At 39.0% G+C, this 20,643-nt stretch overlaps 1 protein-coding gene across 1 annotated transcript in view; it reads right to left on the bottom strand.

Moving 5' to 3' along the window:
- The window catches only part of NSF (N-ethylmaleimide sensitive factor, vesicle fusing ATPase), a 148,407-nt gene that overhangs the window by 36,422 nt on the left and 91,342 nt on the right, over positions 1-20,643 (bottom strand). The window contains exons 10-15 of the mRNA XM_068976434.1: positions 19,583-19,748; positions 18,494-18,568; positions 18,120-18,307; positions 11,031-11,126; positions 4,752-4,908; positions 1,436-1,569 (exon numbers count right to left, since the gene is read on the bottom strand). Of these exons, the coding sequence (XP_068832535.1) occupies positions 1,436-1,569; positions 4,752-4,908; positions 11,031-11,126; positions 18,120-18,307; positions 18,494-18,568; positions 19,583-19,748 (816 nt within the window). The remainder of the gene's footprint in view (positions 1-1,435; positions 1,570-4,751; positions 4,909-11,030; positions 11,127-18,119; positions 18,308-18,493; positions 18,569-19,582; positions 19,749-20,643) is intronic.

Genomic DNA, 20,643 nt, shown 5'->3' on the forward strand with positions numbered 1-20,643 from the left:
TGTTTTCATCTCGGACACCAGTAGTGTGTCTTATGATATTTAAGTTCTTTTCGTGTCAGGCAACATTTCCCTCACTTTCACACTCAGTTTTAATGACCCTGTGCAGAATATTTATCTTGACGATTCAGTGTGCAGGGCTGGAATCCTGCTCCAAGCTCTGCCTCCCCCATCCATTTCAAGCAGTCAACACAAATGATTTTCTGCTGCTGGCCAAACATGAGACCAACTTCTCAAACTTACATTTTTGGGGAGTTTGCTTTTGAAAAAATGTATTTTCCTCTTCAATCTCTTCCCTAAAGAAACAGGTAATTCTATTCTACATCTGTATAAAGCGAGGGCCTAGGAACAAGGTAAAAGCACACCTGAGCTGTCTTTACTGGGTAGCAGTCCCATTCTCAAGATTCTCGTCCCTGACTCTGGCAGGCAGATTCTTTACCAGCTGAGCTACCAGGGAAGGCCCTGGCTTTCTCACATCTCTTTAACTTTTAACTTATATTCAGTTCTTATCTATAAAAAAATCAAGCATGGAAAAAAAGAGTTTAAGTAAAAGAAATACTTCAACTAGGTATACAAATACTAACCTTTCTTCAGTCTGGGAGTATGCAAAATCAGAATATCAGTGAAAACCAAGTGAGGTAAAACAGCATTAAGTGTTCAGCACTGATTTTAGTTGTTTTTGTTTTTAATGAGCAACCACCTACTATCCTAGATGCCTTACACGGTACTTGCTTGAATGTAAAAGCAATGAACCAGATGATCTGAGAGGTCTTTCAGCGCTAGGATCCTATTCTATGTTGTTGTAACTTTCACCGGTGGTTCAAAGCGGCCATGCTAAGAAGGTGACAAATGGTACTTGGAGAAATGCAGAGACAAGGACCACTAGCCCGAGGTCTGCTGAGCAGACGCTGACTATTATCTAAGACATCACCATCTTTCTGTAGGGGTTTTGAGAATATCTTTCCAATGATATAACTTTGTTCTTTCCCAAACAATATAGTCAACTTAACTGACCCCAGTCTGATTTTGCAGATTGACGAGAGAACTTAAAAAATCCTAAATGAATTTGCTCCACTCTACTCAAACACACTTAACTCAGACCTTTCAGTTGATACAAACTTAAGAAATGAAAAATAATCCTAATACATACTAAGTAAAGCATAATCTGGAAGATAAAGGTACCTTAATAAAAATACATTACAAAGTTAAATACTATATCGAAAAGTCACTGTTTCCCTCCCCCTAAATTCTGCTGAAAATTTCACTTGAGAAGAACATAACTGTTATGGCTTATATATATATACACGTGTGTGTGTGTGTGTCTACATATATACATGTGCAAAGATAAATATATATGTACATGTGTATGTATACACACACACACACACCCATACATCTGAAAGGTAGGAAGTCAAAATGAAAGTAAAAATCTCGATACCTTCTTCATGGCCTGACACTTGGCTGTCTCAGAAAAGCCAATCATCTTATCAGGAGAACAGATCTTGATGAAGGGGAAGTTGGATTCCTCTGCAATCCTAGCAGCTAAAGCTGTCTTCCCACTGTGAGGAGGGCCTGCATAACGACAGGAGCAAGTCAGGGGCAAAAAGCCAACCTAAGCAAAGGAGAACCAAACAAGTTTAAACTTTTATCCACAAAGTACTGAGGCCTCAACCAGCTGCTCATTAACATTTCCCGACACAATTTCACGGCAGACATGTTTTCCCTTATTAGCAACTAAACAAACTGATTAGCATTTCTCAAAAGTATGATGAAATATATTCCTTCTTTGTCACATAACCTTAATCTTTCAAGCTTCTGGCTAAATATACAAAATGCAAGGGTTTTGCTTCTTTTAAAAAAAAGAGAGAGAGAATGCATTCAAATGCATATCAGTACTTATTAGTTCTATCAAATCATTTGTCTAACCAAAAAAAAAAAAGACAACAATCTTCTTAGGAGATGATATTAGGGGCAGGGAAAATTGCCCCTGCTCAGTTGCTTCAGGCGTGTCCAACTCTGCGATCCTATGAACTGAAGCCTGCCAAGCTCCTCTGTCCACGGGATTCTCTAGGCAAGAATAATGGAGTGGGTTGTCATGCCCTGCTCCAAGAGCTCTTCCCCACCCAGGGATCAAACCCAGTCTTCTGCACTGCAGGCAGATTCTTTATTGCTGAGCCATCAGGCTAGAAAACTAAAGACTCAGGTCTTCCCCTGAAGGCAACCAAATCTATAAACTCACCTGTATTTAGACAACTCCTCCTTCCCTTCTGTGTAATAAAAGATGTGCCCCTCTCCCACCCATAAACCGGTCAATTATTCTTTCCCGTCTTCTCAGAAATCTGACATTATCAATTGTACCCTCTCCCCCTATGTTTCACCTCCCCCTCTTCCCTGGTGCCTTTCCAACAGTATTTAAACATGCTCTAGGCTACTGACAGTTTAATAAAAAAGACTCTCTGACTTCACTACTTTCAACACTACTCTGCCTGGTCCCTTCAAAACGGAACCTCCCGAAACAATCACCTACTCCAGCTGCCTTCACTCACCTTCCAAACATCCTCAAACCAACCTCCCTCATGGCTTCCATTCCCATTTCACAGCACAGGCTCCCATCAGGGCCACCGATGACCTCGATCTCACCAAATCCAACCTTGTAATCCGCTGGCCTCTTAGGAGTATTTGATACAATTGACAGCTCTCTCCTTTCTTTAAATACCTTTCTTGGCTTCTGTGACAGCATGTTCTCTTTTCCTTCTCTTAACTCTCTGGTTATTCTTGCTCAATCTCCTTTGTCAACTCTTCCTGCTTTACTTAGTCCTTCAACATTGACACCCTCAGAGATCAGTCCCAGACCCCTCTTCCTTCTCAACCTTCCCTTTCTCTAAGTGACTTCATCCACTCCCATGGATTGAACAATAGTCTACACACTGACAACTCATGAATGTATACTGCTAGCTAAACTTGTCTTCTGAGCATAGACCTACATATCCAATGGGCTACTCAACATTTTCCATTCAATTATCCCATAGAATAGAACTGATTCAGTGACTCAGGGTGTTTAAGGAAGATATTTGTTGTTTAGTCGCTAAGTCATGTCCGACTCTCATGACCCTGTGGGCTGCAGCCTGCCAGGCTCCTCTGTCTATGGGATTTCCCAGGCAAAAATACTGGAGTTGGTTGCCACTTCCTTCTCCAGGGGATCTTCCCGACAAAGGGATTGAATCCACGTCTCCTGCACTGCAGATGGAACTGCTGAGCCACCAGAGAAGCTCCATCATCCTATAGGAATCTTGAACTTATATGTCTAGAAATGAACTCGTGATCTTTGTTTCTGAAATGAACTTCTCTACTAGAGCTCCCACTCTTAGTAAACAACATCATTCACCAGCCCTGAATAACACAAACCTGGGGATCATGTTTGACACCTCTCTCCATATTCAATCTAGCTTCAACTAGATTTCTAAGCTTCAGCTTCCTCATCTATAAAATACAGATACAGCAGCATCTACCCTTGAAGGACTGAAGTGGGTTTAAATGAGAAGGTATGTGTAAAGTGCTAGGAGAGTGACTGGCAAACAGTTAGAGTTCAAAGAATGTTAGCTTCATCATGCTTAATACTTAATCAATAATTATTATAAAGTCTCTTTTATTCTACCTCCTAACTATTCCTCAAAATAGTCTACATGACTCCATTTCTTCTACTACTGTGTAGCTTCAAACCATGATCAGCTCTCATTAAGACTACTGCAACTGCTTCTTACCACTGGTCTTTCCCGCATATTAATATTTTCACCACTCCAATCCACTCTCTATCACAAAGTGGTCATGATGTTTTGAAAATACAAATCTGATCATGTCACTTCAGTGCTAAAAACCCTACAAATGGCTCCCATTGCCCCTCAGGTAAGAGTCTAAATCATTAATGTGGTCTACTAGGCTTTGCACGACTGGCTCCTGTCTACTTCTTCAGTCTCATGTTTTAGCCAGTCTCCCTCTCTGTCTCAGTCTCCTTTCAACCCTGGGCTTCTTCATACGCTGGTCCCTCTGCTTGGAACACTGTCCCCAGTTACTCTGCCCAGCCAGCCTGTCCTCATCCTCCAGGTCTTGGCTTAATGTGTTTCTCCAGGAGCCCTCACCCTCAGACCTTCGGAAAGAACTAGATCTGGTGTCATGTGGACTCACTGAACTTTTCTGTTGTTCTACTAATAACTATAAAAAATAACTGGAGAATAGAATGCCCTTCCTTTTTTGTCTACTTGGTAAAATTCTCACTGATCCTTCAAAGTCTACACTGAACAGTTTCTTTGACCACTTCCGGCCAAGATAACTTGCATTCATATACCCTTACACACAAACATGGTAGTTAGGCCTTTTTCATGACCAAACTGATCCCTGTGAATGTCTTTGTGTCTCCCACAACCAATTCAATGCCTAAAACATAGTAAGTACTCAGTGAATATTTATTTAACTGTTTTGAGTACTGTGTTGAATCATAAGAGTCTACTAAGTAACATGGAAACTTAGATACAGTCCTATAAGAAAATGAGTTGCTATCAATCATCAATAACATTCCACTCCAAGAAATTTAAATTTGTGTACAATATTGGAACACAGAATGGATTGCGATTTTCAGATCATGAACAAGTTTAGAACTAAAAATTCAGTTTTCTGGAATGTGCTAAATGGTTTTGTGTAAGTGCTTTAAAAAAAAAACAACAAAAAACTTTTGATGCCATCTCGTCACTTTTTCTCACCTTCCAAGAGGACGCTGACCAATGGTGTGCGGTCACTGTTTTTAGTCTGTTGAACCAGAAGTTCCCCATCTTCCAGAACTCGAGTAACTGGATCACCCCATTTGATGATACCATTCATAATGTAACTTGCATAATCCTCTTGGTTTGTGCCAAATGCCTATGAAGGAAAAGGACAGTTTAATGCATTTTCAGCAGTAGTATTAAGACTTAAACATTTAAAGGTATAAAGGATGAGTAATAATTCCTACATGCTAGTGCTGTAACAATATCCCATATTAATATAAAAACCCTGAAAAGCAAAAAAAAACCAAACCCCAAACTGTTTTATAATTTCTCACTTAACTTTTTACCCAATTAGGGGGAAAAAATTGCTTTTACATGAGTTAATGGAATAAAAAATAGATTCTAGGCTCAGATTCTATGAGAGCCCAAGCCCTATCAATCTCTGAGATAGGGTATGTTCCAACGTGCTTGTTTTTGTAGGGAGGACATGGGCTGTTTCTGTTAAGAAAACAGGGAAAAAGGGAGAATATGGATTTAGAAAATGAAAATGGTTGACTCAGCACACAGAGATACTACCCTAACACTGACTGTAGGTGTCAGGAATTAAAATGGAAATATGAAATTGTATTGGGGCTCTGTGATGACCGAGATGGGTGGGATGGAGGGGGTGGGTGTGAGGGAAGTCCAAGAGGGAGGGGATTTAAGTATATATATAGCTGACTCTGGTCTAACTTGATGAAACTATGCCCCATGCTGTGTAGGGCCACCCAAGACAGATGGGTCATGGTGGAGAGTTCTGACAAAATGTGGTCCACTGGAGATGGGAATGGCAAACCATTTCAGTGTTCTTTCCTTGAGAATCCCATGAACAGTATGAAAAGGCAAAAAGACGGGACACTGAAAGATGAACTCCTCAAGTCGGTAGATGCCCAATATGCTACTGGAGATCAGTGGAGACATAACTCCAGAAAGACTGAAGAGACGGAGCCAAAGCAAAAACGACACCCAGTTGTGGACATGACTGGTGATGGAAGCAAAATCTGATGCTATAAAGAGCAGTATTGCAGAGGAACCTGGAATGTTAGGTCCATGAATCAAGGCAAATTAGAAGTGGTCAAACAGGAGATGGCAAGAGTGAATGTCAGCATTTTAGGAATCAGTGAACTAAAATGGACTGGAATGGGTGAACTTAATTCAGATGACCATTATATCTACTACTGTGGGCAAGAATCCCTTAGAAGAAATGGAGTAGCCATCACAGTCCGCAAGAGTACAAAATGCAGTACTTGGATGCAATCTCAAAAAAGACTGAATGATCTCTGTTCATTTCCAAGGCAAACCATTCAGTATCACAGTAATCCAAGTCTATGCCCGACCAGTAATGCTGAAGAAGCTGAAACTGAACAGTTCTATGAAGACCTACAAGACCTTCTAGAACTAACACCCAAAAAGATGTCCTTTTCATTACAGGGGACTGGAATGCAAAAGCAGGAAGTCAAGAAATACATGGAATAACAGGCAAATTTGGCCTTGGAGTACAGAACGAAGCAGGGCAAAGACTAATAGAGTTTTGCCAATAGAATGCACTGGTCACAGCAAACACCTCTTTCCAACAACACAAGAGTCTATACATGGACATCACCAGATGGTCAGTAGAGAAATCAGATTGATTATATTCTTTGCAGCCAAAGATGGAGAAGCTTGATACAGTCAGCAAAAACAAGACTGGGAGCTGACTGTGGCTCAGATCATGAACTCCTTATTGCCAAATTCAGACTGAAATTGAAGAAAGTGGGGAAAACCACTAGACCATTCAAGTATGACCTATATCAAATCCCTTACGATTATACAGTGGAAGTGACAAATAGATTCAAGGGATTAGATCTGACAGACAGAGTACCTGAAGAACTATGGATGGAGGTTTGTGACATTGTACAGGAGACAGGGATCAAGAACATCCCCCCAAAAAAGAAATGCAAAAGGCAAAATGGTTGTCTGAGAAGGTCTTACAAACAGCTGTGAAAAGAAGGAAAGTGAAAGGCAAAGGAAAAAAGGAAAGATATACCCATTTTGAAGGGTTCCAAAGAATAGCAAGGAGAGATAAGAAAGCCTTCCTCAGTGATCAGTGCAAAGAAACAGAGGAAAACAATAGAATGGGAAAGACTAGAGATCTCTTCAAGAAACTCAGAGATACCAAGCTAACATTTCATGCAAAGATGGGCTCGATAAAGGACAGAAATGGTCTGGATCTAACAGAAGCAGAAGATATTAAGAAGAGGTGGCAAGAATACACAGAAGAACTGTAAAAAAAAGAGCTTCATGACCCAGATAATCACAGTGGTGTGATCACTCACCTAGAGCCAGACATCCTGGAATGTGAAGTCAAGTGGGCCTTAGAAAGCATCACTACGAACAAAGCTAGTGGAGGTGATGGAATTCCAGTTGAGCTATTTCAAATCCTAAAAGATGATGCTATGAAAGTGTGGCAGTCAATATGCCAGCAAATTTGGAAAACTCAGCAGTGGCCAAAGGACTGGAAGAGGTCAGTTTCATTCCAATCCCAAAGAAAGGCAATGCCAAAGAATGCTCAAACTACCACACAAATTGCACTCATCTCACATGCTAGTAAAGTAATGCTCAAAATTCTCCAAGCCAAGCTTCAACAGTATGTGAACTGTGAATTTCCAAGTGTTCAAGCTGGATTTAGAAAATAGAGAAACCAGAGATCAAATTGCCAACATCCGCTGGATCATTGATAAAGCAAGAGAGTTCCAGAAAAACATCTCTTTCTGCTTTATTGACTACACCAAAGCCTTTGACTGTGTGGATCACAATAAACTGTGGAAAATTCTGAAAGAGATGGGAATACCAGACCACCTGACCTGCCTCTTGAGACATCTGTATGCAGGTCAGGAAGCAACAGTTAGAACTGGACATGGAACAACAGACTGGTTCCAAATAGGAAAAGGAGTACATCAAGGCTGTACATTGTCACCCTGCTTATTTAACTTATATGCAGAGTACATAATGAGAAACACTGGGCTGGAAGAAACACAAGCTGGAATCAAGACTGCCAGGAGGAAAAAAAAAAAGATTGTCAGGAGAAGTATCAATAACCTCAGATATGTGGATGACACCACACTTAAGGCACAGAGCAAAGAAGAACTACAGAGCCTCCTGATGAAAGTGAAAGAGGAGAGTGAAAAAGTTGGCTTAAAGCTCAATATTCAGAAAACTAAAATCATGGTATCTGGTCCTATCACTTCATGAGAAATAGATGAGGAAACAGTGGAAACAGTGACAGAATTTATTTTGTGGGGCTCCAAAATCACTGCAGATGGTGACTGCAGCCATGAAATTAAAAGATGCTTGCTCCTTGGAAGGAAAGTTATGACCAACCTAGATAGCATATTCAAAAGCAGAGACATTACTTTGCCAAAAAAGGTCCGTCTAGTCAATGCTATGGTTTTTCCTGTGGTCATGTATGGATGTGAGAGTTGGACTGTGAAGAAAGCTGAGCGCCACAGAATTGATGCTTTTGAACTGTGGTGTTGGAGAAGACTCTTGAGAGTCCCTTGGACTGCAAGGAGATCCAACCAGTCCATTCTAAAGGAGATCAGTCCTGGGTGTTCTTTGGAAGGAATGATGCTAAAGCTGAAACTCCAGTACTTTGGCCACCTCGTGCGAAGAGTTGACTCACTGGAAAAGACTCCGTTGCTGGGAAGGATTGGGGGCAGGAGGAAAAGGGGACGAATGAGGATGAGATGGCTGGATGGCATCACAGACTTGACGGACGTGAGTTTGAGTGAACTTCGGGAGTTGGTGATGGACAGGGAGGCCTGGCGTGCTGTGATTCATGGGGTCGCAGAGTCAGACACGACTGAGTGACTGAACTGAACTGAACCCCAGATATATACTTCCAAGCCTCATGGCAGTGTTAAGATACCTGAACCAGAAAACACTGACCCTCTTAAACTATTACATAACATATACAGTCATCCTTATGTATCCTGTCATTCACTTTTCATTTTATCCCCCAGACTCCTGGAATACATAAAAGTAAGTTACTGCTTACTTAACTAAGTTGTCATAATTGCCTCTTCCTTATAGCCAAATTACTTGCTTTAAAAAATTTTAAGATAGTTTGGTTATGCAGGGCTCTAATATTTTTGGTAACTATTATAAACAACAATAGCAAAACATTAAACCATTTCCACTGCTGAAAGTATTTTATATTTAAAAGTCACAACAGTCATAAAAAAAAAAGCAGACAGGGCTAAAACAAGTTAATTTCTGTCTTTAAAGGAGATAAGTGCAACAAATAATCATTGTCAAGAATGTATGAAGAATTTATACAAATCAAATAAAAACAAACAACAGAAAAATGGGCAAAAGACATGAACGGCCTATCAGAAGATTCTCATATGTCTGACAAACATATGAAGAAATAATTAATTCATAGGTAATCAGTGAAATGCAAATTGAGACAAAAATGAGATCCCATTTTTATATCTAGAAAGAACAGTGAAAGTGGAAGTGAAGTTGCTCAGTTGTGTCCAACTCTGCGACCCCATGGAATGTAGCTCTCCATCCATGGGATTTTCCAGGCAAGAGTACTGCAGTGGGTTGCCATTTCCTTCTCCAATTTTTATATCTAACTGAATGGCAAAAATTCAGTCTGACAATACCAACTGCTGTACAGGATGCAGAGAACAGGATATCTTTTACATTACTGCGGGCTTCCCTTGTGGCTCAGCTGGTAAAGAACTGGCATGCAATGCAGGAGACCTGAGTTTGATCCTTGGGTTGGGAAGATCCCCTGGAGAAGGGAATGGCTACCCACTCTAGTATTCTTGCCTGGAGAATTCCATGGACTGTATAGTTCATGGGGTTGCAAAGAATCAGACACGACTGAGCAACTTTCACTTTTCTTTACGTTATTGGAGGAAGTGTTTATTGGTTTGACCACTGGGAAAACATTTTGAAATTCCTAGTTCAAGGTTGGACATTCATATTCCCCAAAACCCAGCAATTTTATTCCTAAATATATATCTAGGAGAAACTCTCTCAAGGATGCCTTAGCAGCACCTGTTTGAAATAACAAAAAACTGGTAATATTCCAACTGTCCATTGACAGGAAAAGAGACAAACTATCGCAGTCGCACAGTGGAATGTTATTCAGCAATGAAAATAAATGAACTATAGCACAGAGAATCATACAGATGACTCCTGATAATAAAATGTGACAAAACAGAAAGTCTCAGAAGGTTAATATATACTACATTTTATTTTACACATTGTAGACTAATGACTGTATATCATCAATTAAAGATTAAGATGAATCTAATTCCGTGCATCCAAGGTCCATTTAAGAAAGAAAAAAGCATACACACCTTTTTAAGAGGCCTTTCTACAATTTATTTTTGTACTAATATAGTTACTCAAATATGACTGGTTGTTTTACAGGAAACAGGTTAATGTAGCTTATAATATATGCTCCAACTATAACTCCAACTATGACTGTTGAGTTTTAAGTGTATTTTAAGAAAATTGACCTTTTTTAAAAAGAGCACTGAGCATAATTAAAAGTTTCAGAAACGAGAGTAGTGAGAGGAACTAGAGATGTTGAGCAAGAGAAAGGAATGCCCTAGAAGAAGTTGGGGAAAGTTATGAAAGAGATGAGGGTTAATTTTAAATGTCAGTAACTATATATGAAGGATGGATGAATCAGGATGAATTTAGGTTTCTATAGCTTCAGACATATAAAGAACTAATGAAAAACTAGTTCAAAGCAATTTAAGAACTCACTGTTAGAAAGTCTCAAAATTGAATGGCCTGACTTATAGGATGGTGAGCTCCCTATCATGAGAAATATTTCAGTAAGTCTTGGCTTCCCTGGTGGCTCAGACAGTAAAGAATCCGCCTGCAATGTGGCAGACCTGGGTTCGATCTCTGGGTTGGGAAGCTCCCCTGGAGGAGGGCATGGCAACCCACTCCAGTATTCTTGCCTGGAGAATCCCCAGGGACAGAGGAGCCTGGCAGGCTACAATCCATGGGTCCAAGGGGTTGCAAAGAGTCAGACACGACTGAGCAACAGAGCCCAGCACAGAGTTACTGAACAGATGTTTCTTATACTGGACAGTTACACTATTGAGATTTTACGTTTTTTAAAAAAACTACACGATATAATCTTCCAAAATACGGGGTAAAACAGCACTTATTTTTCTCCTGATTTGTTATTTTTTGACTTACGCATCACTTGATATTTGTACTCACTGGTTTGATATCATTTTCCAAAGAAGCAAGGAAGTCCCCTCTTGTCACCTGCAGGCTCTCTGCTTTCTCCATGTCCACTTCCACTTTAGTACTGGCCTAATGAGAAACGAAAACAAAGTGTAAAGGACTTCCAAGACTAAAGAATATTTTCAGCCTAAGAATATATTACCTGAGGATTTAAAAGGCCTATTTCCACAGAATAAAAAACATAAAAAACAAATTCACAAACATATATATGTCCTTCGCCTGAACGATTCCACTTCTAGGTGTTTATCCCATGAATATACTCACAAATGTGCATAAAGTTGTATGCACCAGGAGATCTACTATAGCAATCTCTAAGAGCAGAAGACAGGAAGTACATTAAAAGTCCATGGAGAGAGTACCAGTTAAGTGAATTATGACACATCTATACTGAAGAGCATCAGATAGCCATTTTTTCCCCCCAAAATGAGGCACAAGGAGAAGAAAACATAAAGAGGGGGTCTCTAAGAAGGTGGTTCTCATTCTTGGCTGCCTATCAGAATGATATTCACTTACACACACACACACACACACAGGTGCCCAGTTCAAACCTGTAGGATTTTGACCTAACAGGTCCAGAAGAGGGTACAGGAATTCATATTTTTATAAAGTGCACAGGTGGTTCTGATGCTCAACCAGGTTTGTGAACCATTATCTTAGGAGACCAAGGACCTACAACTTTGGTTTTTACTCATACTTTGTGCTCATGACTCTGGGTGCCAGTTCCAAATACTCTGCTCACTGCACCTGGAGCTCCTACATAGAACAGACGTCTGGAGAAGCGTCAAGGCCTTTATCAGCACTTGGAGCTGCCTGCACCTGATGAGTGAATGAGATACCAACACACTTTTTAATGTGACTGGGCTCACTCCCAATAGCACAAGGCAAGTGAGTCTAATTTTTAAAATGGTACTATGGGTTTTTTTTTTTTTTTTAAACCTATCTTCAAAAAATCTGACTATAAAACCAAACTATGTTAAGCAATATCAACCTTCTAAAGATTATTATAAAATGAGTCATGTGCCTTAGAAACTGACTGCTGAGACAAATAAAATGACAGACATTTCATAAAATCTCAGCCTTATGGGATAGAAAGAACTGTCAGAAAACTGGAACAAGACGGCAAACAAAATACACTTATTTATCTCCCTTCCTGCCCCCAATCCCATGAAATCACAGAAAGTGAGAGAGAAAGGTTCAAAAGCAGGGAACATGAATCTGCAAGTTTTAACTTCCTAATCTAAGACAAGTCTCAGAGGAAGGAGCGGAGAGAAAGAATAGAGAGAAAAAAAAAAACAAACAGTCAAAGAAGAAAAAAAATGTCCCTAGCTGAAGAAAGGTGTATCTTTGCAGTTTAAAGGTTTCAATGAGTAATCAGGGTAAACAGGAAGAAACTTACACCTGTCTAGACACACTATTGTAAGCTATCAGAGCATCAAAGGTGAAGAGAAATTTCTAGAACCTTTCTGAGAGACAAAAACAGTTCACTTGTAAAAGGAACAGAAATCAACACTAGAAACTAGGAGACAATGTAACCACGTCTTCAAAAATCTACCTGGTTATCATTACCCCAGAAAATGATTCTCGTGTGTACATAGGGAGGCATGGGCAAGTGTTTTCATAACAGTGTTATGAAATACTATTATGATTTCCTCTTAGAGTGAACCTGCATTAAAATGACAGAAACAGCAATATGCAAGGAAAATCTTGTCTATTTTTTGGCATTTGCTGAAAAATAAGAGATTCTAGGATTGCAACAAGTGTAAAACTCATATTCTTACTATTAAGAAAGGACTCACTCAGTGAACTAAGGTGAATTAAGATGGTTGAGGGACAGTTATTTTAGAACAGGTTGTTTTCAGGCTTCCATGAATTTTACAAGTTACCTAATTGTAAGTAAGCAATATTACAGTTATAAACTTTTTCTACCTATTCATTAAAATAAGTTTCTTAAGGACTTCTCTTGGTTAACTTTTACTATTTTTTCAAAAATTTAAAAAATTTTAAAAACCTACAATTCTGAATTTTTCTTCATTCAGAAAAACTTTTCTCACTTGTCTGAATTAGATCAATCTTTTCTACATTTTATTTATAACAGCTAATCAATATAGAAGAGCCACCATCTTTCAGCTTATTCCTGCAGAAACTAATAAACTTGTATTTCAACACTAGCAAATATCCAGTGGTCACCCTTAAATTTAATAACCTTTTAAATCTGACCTTTCAAAGTTCTTATCATTCCTCTTAAATTAAGGGTAGAATGACCTTAATCAATCAAAATTCTACAGAAAATAAAAAATAATTTTATTGAAATTCTGTAAACATAAATCAGTTTTGATTCCTTTATAAAGTGCACGTGTGTCCTGAATTTATTTCCTTATAACAGATTAGCACAGAAGAAATTTGGGTTATGAATCTTCTCTACCTGAAGCAGAAATTCCTTTCAGCTAAAAACAACCAAATGTCACATGAATTTTAGGTGACCACAAACATGGATCTAAGTATAAATGACACGAACATCAGGCGTTTGTGACTGGATTTTCCACTTGTTTCAGAAAGCATGAAAAAAACAGGTTAACAGGGAAGACTCGTTTAGTTTATTCCATCTGACTTTGTCAAGTCTAATCTTTTGAAAAAGAAGCAATATAACACTAGTAATGGCTTTATTTATTTACTCATTTGGCCACGCCATGCAGTTAACAGGATCTTAGTTCCCCAGCTAGGGACTGAACCCAGGCCCTGGCAGTGAAGACACTGAGTCGTAACCAACTGGATAGCCAGGAAATTCTCAATGGCTTTTTATGACACAAAGGAAGAACGTCATAATAAACAGATGAATGTTGTGCGTAAGTTCTACACCAACTCTAAGTCATTAAGTTTCAAATTAAATACTTATTCATCAATTACTACTAATAAAGCTCTGAATATATACAGCAATGAGAATACTAAAACCGTGTGCTTTTTGTTCAACTAAGAAGAGTCCTGCTGGGAAAACAACGTTTAAAGACCTGGGCAGTGCAGTTTTTTTTAAACGCAGAAAAGAGAGCAAATAGTACTCTTTCTTTTCTGAGGTTAGTGTCTTACACATCTCTCCCTTTCCTGAAGTACCTATGAAGTCCTTTGCATTGGATATTCCACAGATACTGAAAATAATCAAACGCTGTTTGGTACAAAAAGTGTTGGTCACAAGGCTATATGCATCACCTAAGTTTAAAGATAATTTAACCACATGGAAAAAGTGAGGGAAATAATGTCCACTATCTGTACTACTTCTTACTTGCAAATCTAAAGGATAATATATTCTGTACAGTGGTGGTTAAACATTTTAGCTTTAAATTAGAAATATTATAACTACAAATAGTTAACAAAAATTTTTAAAAACTCAGATATGGAAAAGGATATATATTATATATTCTCAAATATATACATATTCTCAAAGTAGCCATAATAACAAAAATGGAAATAACAACAAACATTTATATAGTCTGTAAGGCACTTTCACAAACAGTATTTGATTTTATTTTCACAACAACTTGATGAAATAGGTAGTTATTTCCTCTTGACAAATCAGAAACAAAAAAGTAGAAAGAACTTTAACACATAACCACATGTTCTGCCTACAAAACCTGTCACCATCCCACCATTCCTCATTGCCTTGTGTGTAAATAAATCCAATACACACTGGAAGAAAGCACGTTTCTTAAGAGCGGCTTTAGAGACATTTGGGGATAAGGTTATCGTGATAAAAATGACAAATGACTAAATAAGATAAAAATTCAGTAGCTAATGCATATGAAAAATCTGATAACTAATAAACTCGTAATTGTGGATTAGAGTATCAAGAAGCACTGATGGCGGACTGAGGTGAAAGATCAGTATAGCGGGGAGCAGTTTCCACAACATTTATATAATTTCTCTTGAAGTCACCGTCACTTTAGCACTTCTCCTAAGATTTCTTACAGCAAGGAGGACGAATGGATGAATGAAATGAGTATGTCCACCTACAAAGGCTCCAGCACTTATTTCCCACACTATCCAGTCCTTTGGCATTCTTGGGGTCTTTTGCTTTGTTTTTTAAAGTAGTAGTACTACTATCCTCCTTGCCACAGGGTCTCCAGGATTTTAAAGACGTTTAACACCTTCTCTAAAGTGGCCTCTTCCATTACCGCAGTCGTCCCCAACCTTTCTGGCACCAGGGACTGCTTTTGTAGAGGACAATTTTTCCACCAATGGGGGAGGGTTCAGGTGGTCCTGTGAGCGACAGGGAATGACAGATGGAGCTTCGCTCCCTTGAGCACCTCCTGCTCTGTGGCCCAGTTCCTAATGGACCATGAGCTGGTACCAGTCCCTGGCCCAGGGCGTGGGGGACCCTTGCATTATGGCATCCTTAAGTGAGAATAAAGTCAATTATGTTATGCAAGGGAATTAATTATGATTTATGGACAGAGTTTGATTCAGAATACATATTTACTAATATAAAAAATATTTACTAAGCAGCTACCATATTCTCAGTATCAAGACCTAGATACTGTGAGAGATTCAGAAATGAATAAGATAAGGGCTTCAAGTCTAGAACAAGGGTTGACAAACTTTTTCCACGAAGGGCTAGACAGTAAATATTTTAGGCTTTGTGGGCCATGTAGTTTCTGTTGCAGATACTTAATTCTGCCATTGCAGCATGAAAGCAGCTACAGAAAACACATAAATGAACAGGTGGGTCTGTGTTCCCAAAAACTTTATTTCTAAAAACTGACAGTTGGCTGGATATGGCCCGTGGACCATAGTTTACCGACCCTTGGTTTAAAACCATTGCTAGGGTATATCCAAACAAAACATACTCAACCTATTAGGCTTTTATTATTTCCTGCGTGAATTGTTACACAAGTTTCCCTCTCTTGTCTCATGTCGCCAACTTTACTCCCCTAAACACTCCATTCAACCCAGCTGCCACAGTGAGCTTATGTTTTAACACTATGCCACTGCTATTCTTAAAACTCTTCAGTGACTTACCACTACTCACAGAAAAGGCGTCCATACTTCTGAGCACAATATAAAAGGCTCTTTGTGCACCATCCCCTGCGTTGGCCTCCTGACTTATCCCCCACCATGTCTCTACCTACCCCCCTTCCCTACGTTTTATGCTGGAGCAATACTGAATTATCCTTAACACACCATGCTGTTGTGTCTCCGATCCTCTGCGTATGTTGTTCTTTCTGCCTAAAATGCCTGGCCCCACCAGGAAACACGTTCACCCAGAAATTCCTCTGTGAAAGCTCCTCTCACTTGATAAGCTGACCACACCTGACACCTTTTCACTTTCTTATTTTGCATGTACCTTCTATTACTGTATGTGGAGGATTAGACTGTGAGCTGCTCAAGGGGAGGAAATGGGTGCAATAACCCTTAGCACAGTGTCTGGCATAGAGTAGGCTAAATAAATCCATTGACTGAAGGTCAATAGAAGGTATCATAAATGATACATTACTATTAATATTAAAAAAAAAAAAAAAGCCCCATGGCCGTGTCATGGGCTTACTGGATCTCAGCTCTCCAACCAGGGACTGAACCTGGGCCATGGCAGTAAAAGCACCAAGTCCTAATCCCTGGACCACCAGGGAATTCCTGATACATTACTAGTTCACGAAGGAAGAGAACACATCATCCTTGAAAGGGAGAATCAGAAAATGTTTTGAAGAAAGTGGTGGTACATGAGTCAGGTATCAAAAAGGTAAGTAGGGACTTCCCTGGCAGTCCAGTGGTTAGGACTCTGTGCTTCCAGTGCGGGCGGTGTGGGTTCGATTTCTGGTCAGGGAACTAAGATTCCATATGCTTTGTGGCACAGCCAAAAATGAAAGAAGGAAAAGATAAGCAACACAGAGGGTAAAGATTCTCAGTAAAGTATAAAAAAAAAAAAAGCAACATCAGAGAAGTAGTAAAACACATTAATATCTGATGACTGGTAAATATTTCAGCTTGGCTGAAGTATATGAAGAATAACTGAGAACACACCAAGAAGGGCCAATTTAAGGTCATGTCTAAAAGGACCTTAAAGACCAGGCTAAGACATCTGTTCTAGATGCTGAAAGGTTCTGAAGAGTAGAATGCTATGAAACAGGAAGATTAATCAAACAGAAGATCAGTGGTGCAGTGAGATCTGAAAGATACTGTCAAGGTAGAACAGACAAAATCTGGCAAATAACTTGAGGTAAGACACAGCAGAGTGGTAGAAATCAAAGATAATCTTGGAATTCTAAGCCTAGGAAATTGGGATAAATAGGGAAGTAGGAGCAGGAAGGAAAGTAGTAAAAAAAAAAAAAAGTGAATTTGGTTTTGGAATATTAAATCTGAGACCTGATAAAACATCCAGGTATAAAACTGAAAGTGGGAGAAATATACTTTTAAAAGATCAGACATAAATCTGGGAGTCATCAAACTACAGGTGATAAGTAAAACCTGAGAAGGGATGACAAAGGATCAAATGCACTTTATCAAGCTTTACTTACCAAAATAAAAGTATCCTTTGTATGTATTTCTCCTAAAGCATCAATAACATTATTGTATTAATTTGCAAACACATCCATTTCCCTGTCTATTCTTTGTGGGAAGAGGTTGTGCTTCATTACCTTTGTGTCTTAATACTTTGAAAACAGCTTAATACTTTGAAAACAGCAAGCAGGTATTTAATATGTTGACTTAATGAAGCAGCCCCCATAATTCCAGCATGTAGGACATCCAACTTCCTATGACATGTTACAAGTCAACATAGCACAAGTTTTTAAACAATTCTTCAAAATCACCATCTTCACATATGTGCATCAAATGGGGGCAACCTAAGTTAAATGGGTCAGTAGTTTCCATGGGGCAGGTGCTACCATTATCTTTTTTTCCAACTACTCTGAAGACGTAGCAGTTGACAATTAATTAATACCTTTCATCATGTCTGTTCTCCATCGAAAGTCAGTCAGTATTAGTCTAGCCCTTGGAAGGCTTGAAAGAAAAGAGGAAGAATACTAGCACAGGACGTACAGGGCTGTAGACTCCTATCTGGCAGTGGATTTTACTGACCTTTATGTGTCTGTTCATAGCAGTGGACTGCGCTGCTCGCACCAGACCCTCCAGCTCAGCGCCGCTGAAGTTCTTGGTCTCTGCGGCCAGTTCTTTAATGTCTACGTCAGCAGAGAGTAACTGATGCCCTCTCATCCTTGCTGTGTGGATGTGAAGGATCTGTAATCGGCCCTTCTCATCTGGTAAGCCTGATAACATTGGAAATAAAATAGATAATTATAATCCTAATGCTTTTCTTATAGCCACTCAAGTATATAAATATCTGCTTTTCATGATATACAACTTCTCTAACAAATATTAAGGTATATGACTTTGCTCCTGCTAATGAACTCTAATTACAGCCCCCTACCCCAATCGGTGACAGAGCTATTTACCTATCTCCATTTTAACTTCCAGTCTTCCAGGTCGAAGGAGAGCCTCATCGATCAGATCTGGTCTGTTGGTCATTCCTGAGCACAGGTGTTAAAACAATACACAAATGATCAGAATTCAAAAATAAGATAAAATACCCTTTTAGCATATGCAAGAATAGTTGCAAGAATTTCCCTGACAAGCTAAGAGGACAATTTTATAAAAGTCAAATAGAAAAGCAATGATTTTCAAAAATATCATTTGTTCTTAACCTAAGAAAAATATCTGGGGACTTTGCCTTAGTATTTCACTACTGTTTACACCAGTGGAATATAAATGTAATGCAAGCATCCAATATTTAAAAAGAAAACTTTAGGTTCAAATGGGGTAGGTAAGCTGTCAAAGTGAGAGAGGGGCAATGTGAACATCTATCTCACTTCAAGATCCCTTCCCTTTTTTGTAGGCGAAAGGTTTTCAACCTTCATAAATAGTATAATTTGTGTTTTGTTTTCAAAGTCATCTTAAGAAGAACTTCAGTATATAGGGCAGTTAAAAATAAGTTATAATAGGGATGCATTATCTACCCTGGCCTGCACAGAACCTGAAGAACCTCTGAGGACCCTTGGGGCCCTACAGAAACCAATGTGAAAGCCACCACTTACACAGTGCTGCCTTTTTCATGTGTTAACTACAAGTTTAAAGCCATGAGTCACTAGAACTCATCTTTCATTTGTCTTCTTGGGACTTGTTATTGTTCAGTCGCTAAGCTGCATCCGACTCTTTATGACCCCATGTGCTGCATCACGCCAGGCTTCTCTGTCCCTCACTATGTCCCAGAGTTTGCCCAAGTTTGCCTAGAGTTTACCCAGAGTTTGTTTATTGTGGCTAGACATTAAAACAATGAAATTCTTCAATATCACTTGATTCTAATTTGGCAACACTGGCCAAAATGTTTGTATAAAATTGCGTATAAATTTTATATGTAATTACATATAAAAATTACACTCAAAATTACATATAAAATTACAAGCTACACAAATCTGAATTTAGAACCTGCGTATCTAATATTTTTGAAAGCACAGTACTTTATTTTTTTAATCAAGCAAACATACCAATGACTAAGATGTTGTTCAGTTGCTCTACACCATCAATTTTGGACAGCAGCTGGTTGACAACAGTGTCATGAACCCCTGTGCTACCAGCCATGCTCCCTCTCTGCTTGCAGATGGCATCAATTTCATCAAAGATGATGATGTGCAAACCACTGTTAGCACCAAGCTAGTAAGGGAAGAAATTACATTAAAGGTCATAATTTGAATATATTATCAAAAAAGGTAATCAAGAAAGCAAAACAAAGCTTTCACTCCATTTGACCAATAAATATAGCAAGTATAATCATGGCTGCTGCCCTCTCAGAGGTGGAACTGCAGTCTAAGAATTCTGCAAAATGAAAAGGCATTCCAGATCTCATATTTAACAGAAATAAAATGAAAACATACACTATATACTGATATAAGTGAATATCCATCATAACTAACTATTCATTCACACACATTTCTTACCTCATTCTTTGAAAGAACTCTCAAACATTTCTTAATTCCATGAATTTCAACTCCTTCCCATTTTCCCTGAGTTTTGGTGAGAGGATAGCCCCCAAAGCCGTAGGTTTAATGTTTATCATAGTATATAGCTAAAGAGGAACTCCACTCAGAGGTGGACTGGAAATTGGACAAATGGGAGAAGGTACTGAACTTGATTCATACTCAGTTATATCACATGAAAAGAGACTGCTTCTTCTGAACAATAAAGTGAGAAAAGTGAAAGTGAAGTCGCTCAGTCGTGTCCGACTCTTTGCAGCCCCATGGACTGTAGCCTACCAGGCTCCTCCCTCCGTGGGATTCTCTAGGCAAGAGTACTGGAGTGGGGTGCCATTTCCTTCTCCAGGGGATCTTCCCGACCCAGGGATCGAACCCTGGTCTCCTGAATTCCAGGAACACTTTAGCCTCTGAGCCACCCAATTTATCAAAAGAACACAGTCAAGCAGGTGCTGTTTCCTCTAGATCGTGATTTCTGTTTTATTTTGTTGCATATAAAGTCATAATGAAAAAGAAATCGGTTTATATATTTTGAACTTCTAATAGATGCAGATACTTTTAAATGCCAACAGTGATTA

This window comes from Capricornis sumatraensis, chromosome 8 (assembly GCF_032405125.1).
Source record: "Capricornis sumatraensis isolate serow.1 chromosome 8, serow.2, whole genome shotgun sequence".
Lineage (NCBI taxonomy): Eukaryota > Metazoa > Chordata > Mammalia > Artiodactyla > Bovidae > Capricornis > Capricornis sumatraensis.